We start from the raw sequence: 17,398 nt of genomic DNA, 5'->3' as shown, positions 1-17,398 counted from the left end.
GCTCTGCGAAGGACACAGGCCAGGCCCCAGGGGCGCCCGCGGAGCAGGGGTCAGCGCCGCGAGCGGAGCTGTGCGAAGGGGAAGGCTCGCGAGCCCCCGTCCGAATCTCAGGGGACGGATGACCGACTCACGCTCCCGCCTGGTGAACGCGGAGACCACTGCCCACTACGGCCTCCCAGCGTCCTGAGCGGTGCAGCAGTCTGGCCGTTAGGTTCTTGGCTACACGTGCACTTCTGCAAAAACGATTAGACTAGGAGCATGGTGGGGAAAACAGCTAGCTTTAAGGGTGTGTTCTCTGAAAATAAGGATATCGTAACAAACGTTTTAGTTGCTGTCGAAGTGTAAAAGGGCTGATTTTGCTTTAGCGTGAAGAATGGCATCAGGACAAACCAACGGGAGTTTCCTCAGGATTAAGGGAAAAATCGTCCTTGAAAGAGCAACCCTGGAGAAGAGCAACTTACTTCAGTTTCTCCGCTTTAAACTGCTGGGTGCAGTCGTCGAACAGTTTTTGGTTCATCTCCATGAAGAGTTTCAGGGCGTTGTATATCAAGCCGTGGATTGTCCTACAAGTGAAACTCGGTGTTGACACTCAGAACGCCTGATCACTTGCACCCCGCCCCCCTGATCCTCGGGGACAGTCGATTTCTCCTCCAGACCTATCAGGCTACGCCAACAGTTCGCCAAGTTCTCAAGCTTTAAAATAAAGAAGCTGCAGCTTCGGATTCACTCGTTCCTTTTGCTACAGCCGGCCTTGGGGCCCTGAGTGCCCCTCACGGCCCTGCTCACCCTGCTCACCGGCCCTGGGTTAAACTTGAACAAGTATAACTAAGACGAACTTAATTATACAGAGAACAATAATGGAAACATTGTATTTCCTATAAATGCCAGTTTTCTTTCCACCTCATTCACTGAGGACAGGAAAACCAACTTTACTAATGCCTGCGGAGCTCTGGCAGGCAGAGGCTGAAGTCACCGCAGGGCAGCACAGTCGCACCCGGCTGCAGGCTCTGGCACCCCGGAGGGGCGGGGCCCGGTGAGGTCGGCAGCACGGCTGCGCAGCAGAGCCTCCCCCCACCCCAACCCCCCGGAACTGAGAGCAGCAGCTGGAGAGCTGTCAAACCAAAACCCGAAACAAAACATTAAACTTTCAAATTGTAACTACTTTTTAGTTAACTTTATAATAATAAAACCCCACATCATACGCAGGCAACACTTAAAAGAGCCTCTCTTCCCGTGCGCCGGGCCGGAGTCACGCTCAGGTCCCCCGGGAACTTGACCGCCGCCGCTGGGCTCGGGGAGAGGAGGCGCTGGAGCGGCAGGCAGCTCCCAGTGAGCACGCGAACCTCGACTGGGCCAGTGGGGGGCGCTCCCACGCCCAGGACCGCGGTGAGCGTTTACGGGGTGCCGTCAGCTGTTAGGACTAGTTGACCTCTCCCCAATTCCCCCTCACACCGAGGTGAAGGTCACTGCCAGGCAGAGTGCCGCGTGTCCAGGCCCAGCGAGGCCACACAGCGGGCTGGCTTCCAGACCGCCAGCCCGGCGTGAGCGGGCACCTGTTCGCTGGCACAGGCTCCTGCCTCCAACCGACAAACAACACGTCTGCGAGGCGCAAAAAGCGCGGCGTGCCCGCGTGTTACCGCTCTCTCGGTCGGCTCTCACGGCACACCAGGCCGGGCGCCGACATTCCCCGCTCTCCAGGGGAGGGAGCGGCCGGGGGCCCTGGCTGACTGCGGGCCGGGCTGCTGCCCCCGAGCCCACTGCCCCCTTGTGCACGAGGGGCAGGAGCAGCGGTCCCGGCTCGGCTCCCCCACCACCCCCTGCTCTAAATTCCGACTCACTGCTCCGCACACACAACGGGGAGGAATGCGAGCAGACAGCCCCGCCCGTGCCCACGGTTTCTCATGCAAAGAGCTCCAGTGGCCGCGCCACCCCGCCACGAGGCGGAGGCGGCGGTGCCCACGCCGAGGAGGAGGTCTCAGGGAGCACTGTGGAGAGAGCCGGCCCACGCACCCTCCTCTGTGAACCGACAGGAGGGGAGCACGCGTGAGGCTCCTTGTCCGCATCACCTGCTCTCAGACGGGGACAGCGGGTGGTTCTCGGTCACGTAGGCAGGCTCACCGGGGCGCGTGCTGGCAGGGCTCCAGGCCCCGGAGGGGGGCCACGGTGCTCCTGCAGGGGCCGAGCCCTGTGAGCTCTGCAGGGACCTCCGAGTCCTCTGGGGGGGACTTATCAAGACGCTGCTGCTCGCACGGCAGGGACAGCGGGCGTGAACACACGTGGGCTCAGAAGGCGGTGGGGCAGGCCAGTTACGGGCCGCACTTCCACTTAATCACGAGGCCGCAGAGAAATCAACGTGTTGTTTTGTGACAGATACTTCAGACCTGGATGTCAACCGTAAGTGGTTTGAAGTATGAGCAGAAGATGCTACAGCTGAAGCTACTACACATAACATTGAATGCAAACTGTAACTAAAAAATAAAATTAAAGCCCCGGCTGGTGTGGCTCAGTGGATTAAGCACTGGCTGCAAACCAAAGGGTCCCCAAATTCCTGTCAGGGCACAGGCCTGGGGTGTGGGCCAGGTCCCCGGTTAGGGGGGCGTGTGAGAGGCAGCCAGTGGAATTATCCCTTGCACATTGCTGTTTCTCGCCCTCTCTTTCTCTCTCCCTCCCTCTCTCTCTAAAAGTAAATAAATAAAACCTTTTAAAAAGAAGTTAAAGAGCAAAGAACAAGACGCGCAGAGGCGGTGACCGCCGCCGGCCCCGCTCACTTGTTCCAGTGGGTCTTCGAGTTGCGGTACAGGGACGGGAACATGATGGGCAGGATCTTGGCGGCGTTGTCGCTGATGAGGCTCATGATGTACTCGTTGTTCCAGTAGTACAGCGCTCGCTCCGCCACCTGGCGGACAGGAAGCGCACGCTTTATCCCGGTCGTGACGGGAGTCATCCGCAGATACCCCCCTGCTGCCCCCGTGAGCAGGACGATGAAGTACATGCTGTGTCAGGAAACTTGTTCCTTCAAACTCACAACACCTTAGGCCAGCGATTTCCGTCTGGTGTGCGGCAAGAATTTTCAGTGCACGCCATCCTTAACTATTTATTCGGGGCACCGACCTTTTCCTGGTAGACTGTCAAATAAAAAACTGACAACAGCCAGCGCAACAACGGCCACCCAGTGTGAACACCGTCTCGAACCACAAACATGTAGGTCACATGACGAGGTTGCGTCTTACTGGTCATGCTGTCTAAAAACGTTTCATCTGATTGGTTAGTTCTTGGTACCAGAAACCCTTGTGTACAGGTGCAGGCACCTGAGTCTTTAAAAAGTCACTTTGGAGCAAAAAGGTGGTCATTGCTACTGTTACTGTTGTTCTGTAAGTCAGTCAGAATTACATGTTTATATCGGACTGGCAAAAAACAGAATGCATGTTCTGGCGTGCTGCACGGTTTTAGCGAGCAGCTCGCATGTATCATGCGATCAAGAAGGCTGGACGTCGGTGCCTGGGACCGTCACGCTGAAGGGCCAGGGCAGCGGCACCACTCAGTGGACACTCACGCCAGCCAGGGTCTGGCGTGCCCAGGGCACGGTCACACGGGCCCCGTTCAGCGGCCCCAGTTTACAGTAGGCGCCTGCTCAGGGAGCACCAGGGTGGGGGGCGGGGGGCTGAACAGAGCCACTGGGGACAATCTCTGAAAAAGCCCGGATGCATTTAAGAAGGAAACCAGGAAAGGAGGTGGGAAGTGGCCTGACCGAGAACTCCGTGGTGACGAAAACCGGGACTAAAGGGTTTTTCTGGAGGGTGAAGGGAGGCGGGGTTATACGGCGCCAGAAACCGCGAGCCTCACGCGGGCGGGAAGTCAGAACGGAAGGCTTTGCCGCCGTGGCGTCGGCTGTATGGACACCGATCGCCCTGTCAGCCGTCGAACACAGGGCTGTACACCTTCTGGGGCAGCCGGCTTTCCAGAGAGGTCGTTTCTACCTGTTCTTTCAAGAAATGTTTCCGGTAATGGGCACAAGATACTGAAGTGTGTTTCATAGCATTAAAGTCTTAGCATCTTATTTTGAAGTACGATGAAAAGTAAAACCTCGAAGTTTACCCTCAAATCACATGAGCAGCACGGCGTGACCGGCCGCACCTAGGAACCTGACACCGCTCCCCCAGGGGAGCTCGCCCCGCAGCCACCGCCTGCCCCCGCGTGCCCGCGCACCCCCGAGCCCGTACCTGGAAGTGCGGGCTGGAGACGCACTTGGCCAACTGCCGGAAGAGCGGCTCCATGATCTTGACAAATTCCGAGGGTTCGATCACGTCCAAAATCTCTTCTAACTCGTTCAGGAACATCACTTCTTTTGGGCTGTGGGTCTTGGGCCAGTACTTGAGGAGGGCCATCACCACCTGGGGGGACACAGCACGCGGCGGGTGACGTCCCGGGGCGGGCGCGGGGACGCTGGCTTGGCGCCTCCCCGCAGAGCCGCAGAGTGAGGCGGTGCTGGCCCCTTGCAGGAGGGACGGGGACCCGCCACTCGCTGCCTGGGCTGTACGGCTGGAGAAGCTGGCTGTAAAGTGGGGGGTCTGGGTTTACACGCTTTAGAACCGCAAGTTCAATGGGCGTGACCCACTCACTCACGGCGACCGACCAGTTCCAGGGCCAGGCCCTCTCAACAGGCAGGGAAGGCAGGCAGTCAGGGCCGTTTGGGGAGGGGCCAGGGGACACACGCAGAGCGCGAGAGCTGGCGGTCTCGGTGCCGCAGCGCCGGTTCCAAAACTGCCGGCAGCACAGGCACGTGCACAGAGTCCGCTTCTCCCACCGCTGACCGTTCGGACGCACGTGTACACAAACATGCGGGCACTGTGTGTGTGTACACATATACACATGTGTGTGTGTGTATGGTGTTTTCAACGGTGCTGAAACCTCTGAGAGGCATGAAACGAGCTGGAGTGCGGGTTTAGTGGGTGCTGTTTCCCATGGGGGGGCAGGGGTGACGACGCTTTGCGAACAGTGGCCGCGGTTGCACGTCTTTGTGAGTGTCATTACTGTCCACGAGTCGCACACCTAAAACCGCACCTGAAAAGGCAGAGTTCACGTCATGTGTACTCTAAACCACAATTTAAAAGGCTGACCCCTGGCCGGGTGGCTCAGCTCGTCAGAGCTCTGTCCCAACCCGCAGAGGTTGCAGGTTCGCTCCCCGGTCAGGAAACGTGTCAGAGTCAACCGGTGCGGGGTGGGCGGGGCAGGGGGAGCAACAAGGACACTGGGACGACGACGGAAGAAATCAACCAGGGAATGATGCATCAGCAAGGGGAGCGACAAACTGATGTCTCTCCCTCTCGTCCATCCTCTATAAAAACTGGAAATTAAAAAAAGTTAAAGGCATAATACACCAAAACCCAGTGACCGTGCATATTAAATGGTGAATTGTGTGGTATGTGAGTTATGCCTCAATAAAGTTATTTTTAAAAACTGTCTTTAAACGCTTGCCCCAGCACCTGACATGCCCAATCTCGCTAATCTAGGCTACCATAGCTCTTGTATTCTTACTTATTTTAAAAAAATTTATTTATTTTATTTTTAGACAGAGGGCAAGGGAGGGAGAGAGAGAGGGAAAGAAACATCGACGTGTGAGAGATACATGGACTGGTTGCCTCTCACGCGACCCCCACTGGGGACCTGGCCTGCAACCCACACATGTACGCTGACTGGGAACTGAACCGGCAACCCTTTAGTTTGCAGGCCGGCACTCAATCCAGCACTGAGCTACACCAGCCAGGGCAAATTTTGTATTTTTAATAAAAATAAAATGCAAAAACCCCCAACAAATCTAAACACAGAGCAGCAGCCACGTAACGTCCCCTTGCGACGCAGTGATTGGAGAGCAGTCGTGCTCCCGTGCGGAGAGGACTCTCCTGAGAGGAGAGCCTCTTCGGGCCCGCGGTCCCGGGGCCTCACTGCCTGCGGTCCCTCCCGCCTGCGGTCCCGGGGCCTCACTGCCTGCGGTCCCTCCCGCCTGCGGTCCCGGGGCCTCACTGCATGCGGTCCCTCCCGCCTGCGGTCCCGGGGCCTCACTGCATGGGGTCCCTCCCGCCTGCGGTCCCGGGGCCTCACTGCCTGCGGTCCCCCCGCCTGCGGTCCCGGGGCCTCACTGCATGGGGTCCCCCGCCTGCAGTCCCGGGGCCTCACTGCCTGCGGTCCCCCCGCCTGCGGTCCCGGGGCCTCACTGCATGGGGTCCCTCCCGCCTGCGGGCAGTCACTTGTGCTGCTGGACCGAGAGAAGGGCACGTGCTAAACTGCACACGGCTTCGTGGCGACAACGGCCAGGGCCCTGGGCTCCAGGCACAGCGAGGGACAAGGGGACGACCGGGGCACACGTCGTCACTGCAGTCAAGGGCCCTGTCACCCAGCGGGCCGCCCCTGAGCCCCCGCGATGCCCGGGTGCACCCGGTGTGCTCATCAGGACTGCGACTTCAGGGAAGGGCTGCGCGGCTGCGTGCCGAGCAGACAGCGGGGGGTGGGCAGTGAGCACCCTGCGGGTGGGCGGGCGGGTGGCCGGTGGCAGGGCGGGGTGGGGGCACTTACTGGTTCCGTGAGGGTGCTGTCCTTCTCCAGAAACTGCACGACACAGTACGCCAGCTGACAGGGGAAGGAGAAAAGTGTCAGCATCTCGCTCTACCATAGCGACACCACGGTTTCCAGGACCCCAGCATCACTGTCGAACACCTTCCCCGAGGAGAGGGGGTGTGGCCTGGGGTGCCCCCAGCCAGGTGGGGCGGCCCCCCCCCGCAACAGGCCCCAGCGCAGGCCAGAACGGACTCCTCTCCCTCACCAGCTGCAGAAGGACCAGGGGGGCTAGAGAGACCAGGAGGCTGTGGTTCGGGCCAATACCGATACACCAGCTCGGGTTTGATGGGGGCCTCTCTTGCTGTTTGTTTTTTTTAAACTAATGAACCAGTAACCTGATAACTTGGAAAAATGGAATTAAAATCTGACTCCACCTTAAATCTCTGAACTACTGACTTCCAATATAGAACAACTAATATGACACCACCCGGGCTGAAAGTAATGCAAAGACCTTGCCGGTTAACAGCAGTCGGAGAAAACACTCTGAGCGACAGGTGTCCCAGGAAGCCGGTGGCATTGGGATGGTCCGGGGAAGAGGGAGGTGGCCCTTGAACAGTGGCCGCTGCCCGTGCTGCCGGAAGCCCCCGGGGAGCCCAGGCCTCCAGCACGGGCGGACCCCGGCCGCCCGCTGACCCTTGAACAGCACGGGCCCGGAGCCCGTGCGGGCCCCCTGAGGACCACCCCCACCGAGGGGACCCGCCCAGTCCGAACACGCGGCGTTCAAGCGTCCGCTGTGCTCTCCGCAGTGTGCCCGGCGCCGCACACGCCCCGAGTGAGGCCTTCGGGGCAGGGCTTCCTGGGTGCCGGCCCACGGGCCCCAGCTGGGCGGGAGCCCCCGGTCTTCAGTGCCTGCCGCCAGCCTCGCCGGGGTCCATCTGCGTGGAGCTCAGAACAAAAGCGAAGGCAACGCCAGGTCTCCTGGATGCATGCAGTGGTCAGTCCCCACTCAGGGGCCAGGTTTTCGGAGCCGTGAAAGTCCAGGTTCCAGAAACGAGCCTTTCCGCTGGCCACGGACGCAGCACGGGCTCCCGTCCAGGCACCGGACTTCACACGCCGCTGCAGGCGGCTTTCCTCTGCAGGGTCGCCCCCCGGCTCTCCCGCCACACCAGTCGCACCCTCTCTACGCTCAGACCTCATTCTGAAACCCTCCCTTCCCGAGGTTTTTCTGAGTTTCCTGAAAAGGAGCCTCTCTTTGCCCTCCCACCCTTTCATTGGTTGCCGGAGCCCCGACACCTGAGTCACAGATGACGACACGGCGAGAAAGGACGCAGAGAAAGGAAGCACCCCTGGGCCAGCGGCCGCACGGGGCCGCTGCTGCGTGAAGAATGTTCCGGGGCCTTACCTGGGGGTGGTAGACGCTCAGAGACTTCACTTTGTGCAACGGCAGCAACACCTTCAGTAAGAAAATCTTGTGCTCTTCTTTGAGGGGTAAGGCAAACCCGTTGATTATGCTGTGAGAGAACAGAGTGCGCGCCAAGTTTGAACACTTACAAGTTCCAGGCTGAAGAAAAGTTGTCTTGCTGTTTTTCTTTCCATTTTTTGCTTTTAGCATGAAAACCAGCAAGCAAAAGATACGTTTGCAATAAAAGGAGCGTATCAGCAGAAAATAAAAAAAAAATTTAGTATCTTCAAGGAAGCACGGTCAATTGCACCTCTTTAACTACAGGGTGATTTTGAACTTCTGGGTCTGCAGGGTGTTACCCAGTGCAGGAATCTCTGGGGGCAGAAGCCCCTCCCTCAGGCCACAGACAGGAGCAGCTGGGGGGGGCGCCCAGCTCCGTGTGCCACACCCAGCACCTCCCCTCGGCCTGCACCCATCTGGGGGAATGCACTTCCCAGGAGAAACTCCCGGCTCCTCATTCTGATCCGACAGAACAGAGTGTGTGTGCACAGAATGGCTTCAGTTAAAAATCACCAGGAAAACTGTTTCCTTCAGCAAAGGGCGAGGGTCTGAGGGTCCTACCCGTAACCTCCAAAGCGAAGTTTCTGTCTCTCCCACCAAGCAGTTCATTCACTTGGTTTTAGGACTGGGCAGGCGCAGATAAATGTCACCCAGAGCTGCAGAAGCGGTTCAAGCGTCCTCTAGGCCGCTCCCCCGCCCTTCGTGAACCTCGGGGACAGGGTGCTGCGGGCAGGGTTAGTCTCGAGTGGCCCTCAAGGACAATAGGCTCCTTCACATGGGGGGACCCTCAGGATCAGACCCCTCTTGTGGGAAGACAAAGGAATCAAGCCCAGCCGCGGTAGGAGAGACCGTGCATAAGTGTGTGCGTGCGTGCACATGAGAGAGAGAGACATGTTTTGCTAGACACTGCCAAGAGCTCACTCAGCCGATGAAGACAATTATCTTCCCGCTTCGCGGAATAGGAAGCAGGCCGAGTGTAAGGACCCTGCCCAAGGTCGCACCACCCGCGAGGGGCACCCACCTAACCGCTCGCTGTGCTCTGCGCGGGAGAGACCCGCTGCGTGTGCCGACACTGGTCAAAACAGGGGTCTCCATGCGGACTAACATTTTTCCCAAATTGCATCTAAAAGAGCAAGCACAGCTTTGGGAGCATTAAGCACAACTGCACAGGCCTGCCCTGACCAGCGCGGCTCAGTGGGCCGGGCATCACCCTGCAAAGTGAAGGTCGCCAGCTGGATTCCCGGGCAGGGCACCTGCCTGGGTTGTGGGTTCTGTCCCGGGTCGGGGTGCTATGAGCGGCAACCAATCGATGCTTCTCTCCCTCTCTTTCTCCTTCCCTTCCCCTCTCTCTGAAAATAAGTAAGTAAAATCTTTAGAAGACCACACGGGATTCTCCCCCGCAGGGCTCTGCAGAGCCGCTGGCTGCGCACATGAGGGCGCCTCCCAGCAGGGAGCCCGGAGACGGCCCTTCCGGCTCGTCTGGCGGCGGAGCCCGGGGGCCCTGGGAGGCCGTGGGTCAGGAGGCCGGACACGAAATCTCCAGCCGTCAATTAAAACGATGATAGCAGGCAAGAACCTTGCTTGGATTAAGATAAAATTTTTGAAATGTTAATTTTTTTAAAGTACACATACAAATAATTTATAAAAATCAAAGCAATTCGAAATATTAGCATTTATTCAATCCCTCAAAGGTACAATGATCTATTCTTCTAGGTGTCAAATATAAACTCTCTTAATGTAACTATTTTTAGCGGTGCTCTTGAGAAAATAATTGAACTGGTGTTTCCATAGTAATGTCCCCGAGGTAAAGGAGAGGGAGTCTACCTATGGAGCCATACAGATGGAAGACATTTGTCACTGGGCGCACCCTCACCCAGGAGCTTGCCCACCTGCTCCATCTCCCACCAGCTCTTCCCGAGAGCGGTGCCGCTCGCCTTGCTCTGGAGGGGGGCAGCCGAACTCAGCAATGGGACCACCCGGGCCCGAACCCCACCTAAGGCCGCCCGGTCACTGCCAATACACACAGAGGCGACCTACCTTCCCAGTATTTCCAGTAACTCTGCTATCCCGTTGTGATGCTCTGTTTCATAAATAAACCTGGAAAAGGCAATGTGTCATTTAGAATCAGACAGTGAGATAACAGCTGGAAAGGCTAAAACCCTCCGAATAAAAACCAGCCCTGTCAGGAGGGAGAGCACGCAGCCAGGCGGCAACAGCGCACCGAGCTGTGCAAACCGTTCTCGGGGCGCGCTCCTTGTCTCCAGACACACTCCGCGTAGCCTGGAGGGCAGAGAGCGAGGCCTGCTCAAAAGCTCCCCTTTTTATTTAGAAAGTTTTCAAACAAAAAGGCAAGTTGAAAGAGTTTTACAGTGAGCACCTGTGTGTCAACCACCCAGACTCGACAATGAGCAACTTGCCGTTTGCTTTATCAGCTCCATCCACCCCTCTGTCCGTCCACCCCTCTGTCCATCCACCCTTTTCCCTGCTGCATTTCAGCGTGGGTGGACGCCTGAATCTCGGGCCCCCACTGGGAACGCCCCGCGTCCTCCCTGCAGAATCCCCCACGCCGTGCCGGCGGCGAAGGACCGAGCTCCCGTGCTGGGACGACGAGTGGGACACAGAAAGGCGTGTCCTTCCTCCGAGGGCCCGTGGGGAACGACCTGCCTGGCTCGCACCTGCTCGCCCGGGGGCGTCAAAGCCAACCCGGGCTGACCCAGCCCAAGAAGCGAGGGTGTCAGAAACCGGTCCCCACCTCCAGCCCCGACAAGAGTGGGTGATGAACAGAGAGCGCAACTCGAACTCCATCGTCCGTGTCTGGAAACCACATGGCCGGGCACCCACAGGACGTCAAGGAACCCTGCAGGGCGGGTCTGCCACAGGCAGGTATATATATTTCCAGGTGACCCGTCACCGCACGGGCGGGGCTCCCCGGATTTCAGACAAGGGGGTGCGGAGTGGGGAGAGAGCGGCTTTGTCCGGAACAGAGGTCTGTGACGCAGAGCGGGGCGGTGGGCAGCGGGGCGGGAGGGCAGGCGAGGCGGCCCGTGGAGGCTGGAAGGCCAGCTCACAGAGACCTGGGTGCCACGAGCACCATGGTCAGCAAAACACAGTGCCTGCCGCAGGAGCCAGTCTGGTGGCGGCGTGGGAACGAGCAGGAGAGCCCGGAGGGACAGGGCCGCTGGGGGAGGACGAAGGCCCACGGAAGCACCCGAGCCACCAGCGGACACGGCCCTTTACTGCCACCACCCTCCCTGTGACACCTGCACAGGAGGCCACCGCCCCGCGGCCAGCCACTCCACGGAGCGCTTGAGTCCACGGAACTCCACGGAACTCCACTGGAAGGCTCCCTTGTGCCTCACTTGTTTGAAACACTCGAAACAGTGACACGGCCAAAGCCACAGCTTTGCATACACTGCAACCGAGCAACTTCTGATACAACTTAGACACAACTTCTGATCTCTCACTGAGATCTGGGGGGACTCTGAACCCCAGACACAGAGGAGCCTGACCAGCGCCCCCCACCATGCTTCTGATCTGTCTCCACCAGCTTTACTGTTTCAATAAGGACGGCTTTTAGCTGTATAAGCCATCTTGATTTCCTAAGTCAGCCTCGCTGTTTTCTTAATCTCCAACTAGCTTAACCCTACTTCAAGCAGGTGCAGAAAAAGAATGAGCACAGTTTCCCTCCTCACGTTCCCGGCAGGAGACAAAAAGGCCGGCGTGGAGGGGGAGAGAAGCCTTGGAGGTCGGTGCGGGGCGGGCTGGAGGGCCGCTCGCTCGCTCAGCGAGAACATCTGGGCTCTAAGGATGCTCGGCAGACAGTCCCCAAACTGGGTGGGGACCCCTCTCTTCCCAGTGGGGCGAGTGCTGCCCTCCTCCGAACGGGCTTCCTCCCAAGTCCCGGCCCAAGGGGCTGGGACCAGTAAACGGGGTGCATGGACGCCCCACAGAAGCGCGGACGAGCCCCGGGCGGACCACAGAAGCGTGGGCAAGAATACACGGGCTTTCAGCCACTCAGAGGTGGGGGGGCTGCTTGTCGCTCAGTAGGGTACTGCAGCCCGGCCCGCCACAGCCACCTAACCGTTGGGGCCCGCTGTTGGCCACGACAGGCCCCACGGGTATCTAGGGCTCTCTCTACACCACACCTTAAAGACGCCGAGTGGAACGAGAAACTACAGACACAGTGAACTGGAGCAAGCAGGTCTGAAACGCTCTTCTCCTCCTCAGATGCGCCTGCGCCACAAGGGACTCTGGGAGCTGAGTGCCCGGCCCAGGCCTTGCTCCGTCACCGTCCCCCGTGGGAAACCAGGAGACGGTGCTGTGGAGGGCCGAGACCCGGCCAGCTGTGGGGCCTACGCGCCGTGCTCACTGCTGACCGTGTGTGTCAGGAGTGGTCAGTACAGAAAAGCTCACTGGAAGTCAAGAGAAAACACCCCACTCCCGCCCTGACCCTGCAGTGAGAGCGGAACTACACTGTGCGGCGGTAACTCTCCAGCCGCAACCTATGAGAGTGTCTCAGTCACTAGGTTCAGGTCCCTCAAGGGATGGGACACTTTCTGCTTCTTGAATGCCAGTGTTGATGTGTGATTCCATTATCTGAACCAAACCTGTATTTAGGAACAAAAAACCTACTTGGGGGGGGGTCTTTAATTTTAGGCCTAAAGGACTGAATTTAAAACGTGCCTCTTCTTGGTCCAAGTAACGCACACGTGCACCGTGTTCTGACAGGTGACCGACCACGCCAGCCGAGCAGGGAGCCGCCTCATCAGCACCAAGAACACCGGCCAGGGCCGGGCACAGGCAGCGTGACATCACTGTCCTGAGTGTGCGGCTGCTCGAAATGGGTGTGGGGGGCCCAAAGGTGTTCAGAGGGAAGCCACCCTCACATCGGAAGTCTCTGCCCCTGGAACGCCGTGTCCAGCGTGGGGATAAGGGAGAGGGTCAGACCCTGGGAGCACAGGAGTGCGGGGCAGGGGGACCTCACGCACTGGGCTGCATGCCAGGGCCAGGCTGGTGACAGATAGCACGAGAGACACTGGTGACAGACCCCCCGGAGAGGCTGTCGGTCTTGGCTGCGGGATCCTGTTTCCCGTCCACCCACCCACCCCGGCCCTTTCCTTCTCCCCTGCTCGGTCGGGGCATCTAAGGGACCCCGCTGGCCTCCGCAGTGCTCCTGCCGTGGCCTGTGGCCACCCCCTCCAGGCGATGGCCAGGGTTGTCGTTCTCCCTCCGGCACCGCAGCTCCTTCGCCTCACAGAGGGACCCGCACACCGTGCCTGTGGCCGCGAGGGCCCGTCACTGCCCTGGGCCGTTCTGCACTGGGGGCCGCGGGGGAGCCTTCCCGAGAAGCCAGTGTCCACAGAACGCACTGCGGGTTCAGTGGGCCTTCCGGGGCAGAGCAGCACAGCGGCTGTTTCATCTGCCAGCACCTGTCTGGTGCCACCACGGCTGGGTGCGAGCTGGCACTGGGACGGGCACCAGAGTGGCTGGCACGAAGCCTGCCCTCGCAGGGAGGCTGGGCCCGCCTGCCAGGCCGGGGAGGCTTTCCCGGCGCGCAGGTGCTTCCGGAGGGAGGCCCGGGGGGTCGAGGAGAAGGGCTGGCGGAAAGGAGCATCACAGGAGACGGAACCAGGCTGCGGGGCGCTGACGTGCAGGAGCTGGGGTGGAGCAGGGAGGTGGCCGTAAGGGGGCCCGACCGGTGGGACGAGGGGCCCCACCCAGGACTGAACACCTGCTCCCCCAAGAGACGAAGGGGTGCCAGAGGGGTGTTGAGACCGGGACGGGGAGGGCTGGGGTCCAGGGGTCCAGGGGGACACCGCGCTCAGGACACTGCACTCAGGACGCTGTGGAACGTTCTCTAATGAGCTGCAGCGCTGCGGCCAGCCCGGCCTGCCTTGGCCCCGTGCTCCTGCAGGCCTGGGGTGGCCGTGGCCGCTGAAAGCTGCCCGGCCTCCACGTGAGGCTCCCAGCAGGGAGCACCGGGGAGTCTCCAAGTCTGTAACGTGAGTCTCAGATCTCCTGAGGTTTCCCAGAGGTCCTCTCCCTGCTCCCTCCCTCCTCTCACTGAGACGCAGCGGGGAAGGATGGAGGAACTGCAGGAGGACGGAAGGGTGGCTTCGGGCAGATCACTGCCTGCGCCCCCAACGGACCCCTGACACAAACGGGGTGTGTGACGAGGCGCTGGGGGTGGGCCCGGGCGGGGGCTGGGAGGAGGAGGGGCCAGCCCCGGCCCGGCACGGGGGCGCAGGTGCAGACGAGGGCCGCTGGACACGACCGGCCGGTGGCTCCTTGGTCCCTCGTGGAGGGAACAAGGGGGCGGGGGGAGGAGTATGGAGATGACCGTCACCATGTGAAGAGAGGAACGCCACCCTCACGGACTTACCTATAAAATATATTATTTATCTGTTTTCTGATGTAAGCTCTTAAGCCTAAGAATTTTCCGTAGATTCTGTGAAGGGTAGTTTTAAGAAAATCTCTCTCTCGAGGATCTTCGCTGTCAAAGAGCTCTAAAAGCTTCGGGAAGAAAAAGACACTTAGTGACTGGAGGCTCTCCCTGTAAATTAGGGCTTTTGCAGTTTCCGCGGGTTTGCACCTTACCTGCAATACAAACTTCTGGTCAATATATTTCTTCGCTATATTAGGTTGGAAATCTGGAGACTCTAAAAATCTTAAGAAAAATTCATAAACAAGCTAGGAGGGAGAAAAAAAAAGACCAAGTCAAAAAACATGGCATTTTATTAAATGGAGACTAAATATACACCGTACATTGAGTCCTGTCACAAATATTAGCCTTAAAAGGGCCGTATACATACTCAGCTAATGCCAAATTACATGGCCCATTCAACTGTAACTGATGACAGTACTTGTCTGGTTTGGCTGAGAACCACAGACTAGCTCCTTAAATGGCATTTAAACACAGTAACTGCCATGCTGATGTCACCACAGCTGACGTTACACCGCTGGGAGGCCGCTGTGCAGAGTGGCCATGAGCCGGGCTGTGACCAAACTCTGGGTGGGACTTGCAGCCCGTCACCTCCAAGTGTCCGGGGAGAGCCAGGTGGACAGGAAGCTGGGACTGGTCAGCAAGAAGGTCCCAGAGGCCGTGGGAGGGGGCGCTCCACTCCTGAGACAGCCTCCTTTTCTGTTTGTTTTGCCCCTGGTTCCCTCCCGGTTCTCAGCTCTCCCCATCTCCCCCCCAGGACCACCCGGACCGCCTAACTGAGCTCTGGGGCACAGAACAGGTGCACATCACATCTACGGACCCCGCACCCGGCAATGTCCGTGTGAGTCCTCCCGGCCATCAGCACGGGGGCCGTTTCCATAGAAACACACTGACAACCCCGTATCGCTGTGGTCGATATACTGCGTCCCCCGGACAAAAACCGCGCAATGTTCTCTCTTCTGCTAAAGCGCTTCCATGTACACACAAGGGTGCAAGGGCCATGCCCCTCACGACCAGAGGTCCACCCGCGACCAGCTGGAGTGAGCCCTTGGGCCAGTGCACCCGCGTTAGGGGGGACCCCGCAAACACATGCATCTGTGTTCCTGGCGCGTCCCCGAGTTCAGTACCTGTAGGTGAGGCCAGGCTGCTTCTAACGTTGGCTCGTCTTCCTCTGGGTCAAATTCTGCTCCCGTGGGGTTGGAGGACGGTGGTAACGTTCGAAACATGTTGACTGCAAACTAAAATCCACATATGCTACAATTATAACCAGGACATTAAAGATATTCACAAAGAACATTTTAAAAAGATCTTAAGTAATTCTAATGAGAGCTGATTCAGTGGTTTTTTTGTCAAAACTCAGAAGCAGCCCCAGCGGGTGGGGCTTGGCTGGGTGGGTGTCGTCCCGCAAAGGGGACAGTCGCCAGTCCTGTTCCCGGCCAGGGCACAAGCCCGGGCGGTGGGCTCAGTCCCTGATCTGGGCCCACACAGGAGGCCGCCAACCGATGCTCCTCTCCCTTTCTCTCGCCCGTCCCCACCCTCAAAAAAAAACATCAGCCGCAGTGTGGGCCCCCAGGAGAACTGCAGCAGGAGGCACGGCTGTGGGCAGGCCACCCTGAGCCCAAGGCCCACGCGAGACACCACGGGGCGCAGACAGCCCCCTCACTGGGGACAGGCCACCCGGCCAGACGCCACTGTCGCCAGGAGCAGAGCCCTCTGTCCTCGCGGGGCTATGAAAGTGCAGGAAGGGGAGTTGGCGGCCACTGCTTTCACGGGGAGGGTGGCACTGGTGGTCTGGGGAGTTCTATCCTCTCCAAGAGAGTTGCCTGGAGACTGGGGTCACCTTCGAGAGGTGGAGGGGGTGGCCCTGGTGATGGCAGCTGCAGGCCCGGTGTCCCTGCTGGCGGAGGTGTCCGAGAACACCCACTGCCCGCCTCTCCTGGAGCCGCCAGAAACACATGGCCGGGGCAGCCGTAACTCTGGGTGCACTGCATCGGAGGGGAACACCCAAGTGGGGGGGAGCAGTGGAGACCCCCAGGACCTGCCAAATTAGCAGTCCGCTCACCCAGATGGGGACTGCCGGTCTGGGGCGAAGGGCAGATGGCTGCCCCTCTGGAAGGGTCTCCAGAGCACAGGTACCCCGTAGAGAGGACTGCCACGTGGGTCCAGGCCCCGGGAGCATGCAGCTCACACCCAGCGGCCACCCTCCCCTGCTGGGGCCGGGCCGGCCCAGGCTGCCCGTCTCACCAGGCTGCCCGCAGAGGGGGTGCCTGCCGATGAGCCTGAGTCTGGAGCTGCAGCGCTCCACACGGTGGGACCGCTACAGCCGGGGTGGCGGAGAAGGGGCGGAGAAGGGCCACAGATCATGGTCCCAGGCGACGGCCGAGAGAGTCAGGCACACCACAGTGTGGTGGATGGCATGAGGGGGCCCGCTGTTCAGTGGGGCCGTGCTGTGAGGTCGCTGTGAGGCACTCGGCCGGGGCTGACACCCACCAGTGGCTGACCTGAGTGCAGGAGACGGCCCTGGGGACCGTGGGCGAGCCACGCCCAGTCTGCTGGAAAGCCTGAGTGACACTGCAGTCCCTGAGGCGGAGGGAAGCCCCCGTGGTTGGCTGCCCACCCCCTGACCCTCTCCCTAGTCCAGCCCTCCCGGGGCCCACGGGGCCCACTGTGCCCGGCGGCCTCCGCAGGCCTGAGACAGTCCCGAACCGCTCCGGCGACCCCCGACCCCCGTGTCTGCCCCACCGGTCTGCTCTCCAAGGTGCTGGGACCGACACTCTGCAGGGCTGGTCGGGCTCCCCGGGCCGCGCAGCGGTGGCACGGCCCCAGTTTCACGGAGAAGCCCCACGTGCAGCGTCCGGCCGGCCTCAGCCCACCCCCGGCACCCGCACGGCCCCAGACGCTGAGCCGGGAGGCGGGGGGGGACTCGGACCAAGCTTTCAGTG

At 59.8% G+C, this 17,398-nt stretch overlaps 1 protein-coding gene across 2 annotated transcripts in view; it reads right to left on the bottom strand.

Moving 5' to 3' along the window:
• PPP2R5C (protein phosphatase 2 regulatory subunit B'gamma) overlaps positions 1-17,398 on the bottom strand; it is a 46,767-nt gene that overhangs the window by 11,345 nt on the left and 18,024 nt on the right. For both annotated transcript variants that reach the window (XM_028507689.2, XM_028507690.2), the window contains exons 2-10: positions 15,584-15,694; positions 14,612-14,704; positions 14,397-14,527; positions 10,052-10,111; positions 7,955-8,063; positions 6,571-6,624; positions 4,221-4,391; positions 2,769-2,896; positions 462-563 (exon numbers count right to left, since the gene is read on the bottom strand). In XM_028507689.2, coding sequence (XP_028363490.2) covers positions 462-563; positions 2,769-2,896; positions 4,221-4,391; positions 6,571-6,624; positions 7,955-8,063; positions 10,052-10,111; positions 14,397-14,527; positions 14,612-14,704; positions 15,584-15,694 — 959 coding nt within the window. The remainder of the gene's footprint in view (positions 1-461; positions 564-2,768; positions 2,897-4,220; positions 4,392-6,570; positions 6,625-7,954; positions 8,064-10,051; positions 10,112-14,396; positions 14,528-14,611; positions 14,705-15,583; positions 15,695-17,398) is intronic.

The sequence above is a fragment of the Phyllostomus discolor genome, chromosome 1 (assembly GCF_004126475.2).
Source record: "Phyllostomus discolor isolate MPI-MPIP mPhyDis1 chromosome 1, mPhyDis1.pri.v3, whole genome shotgun sequence".
In the NCBI taxonomy this organism is placed as follows: domain Eukaryota; kingdom Metazoa; phylum Chordata; class Mammalia; order Chiroptera; family Phyllostomidae; genus Phyllostomus; species Phyllostomus discolor.
The sequence above is the reverse complement of the archived record's forward strand: the minus strand, read 5'-3'. Positions and strand labels throughout refer to the sequence as shown.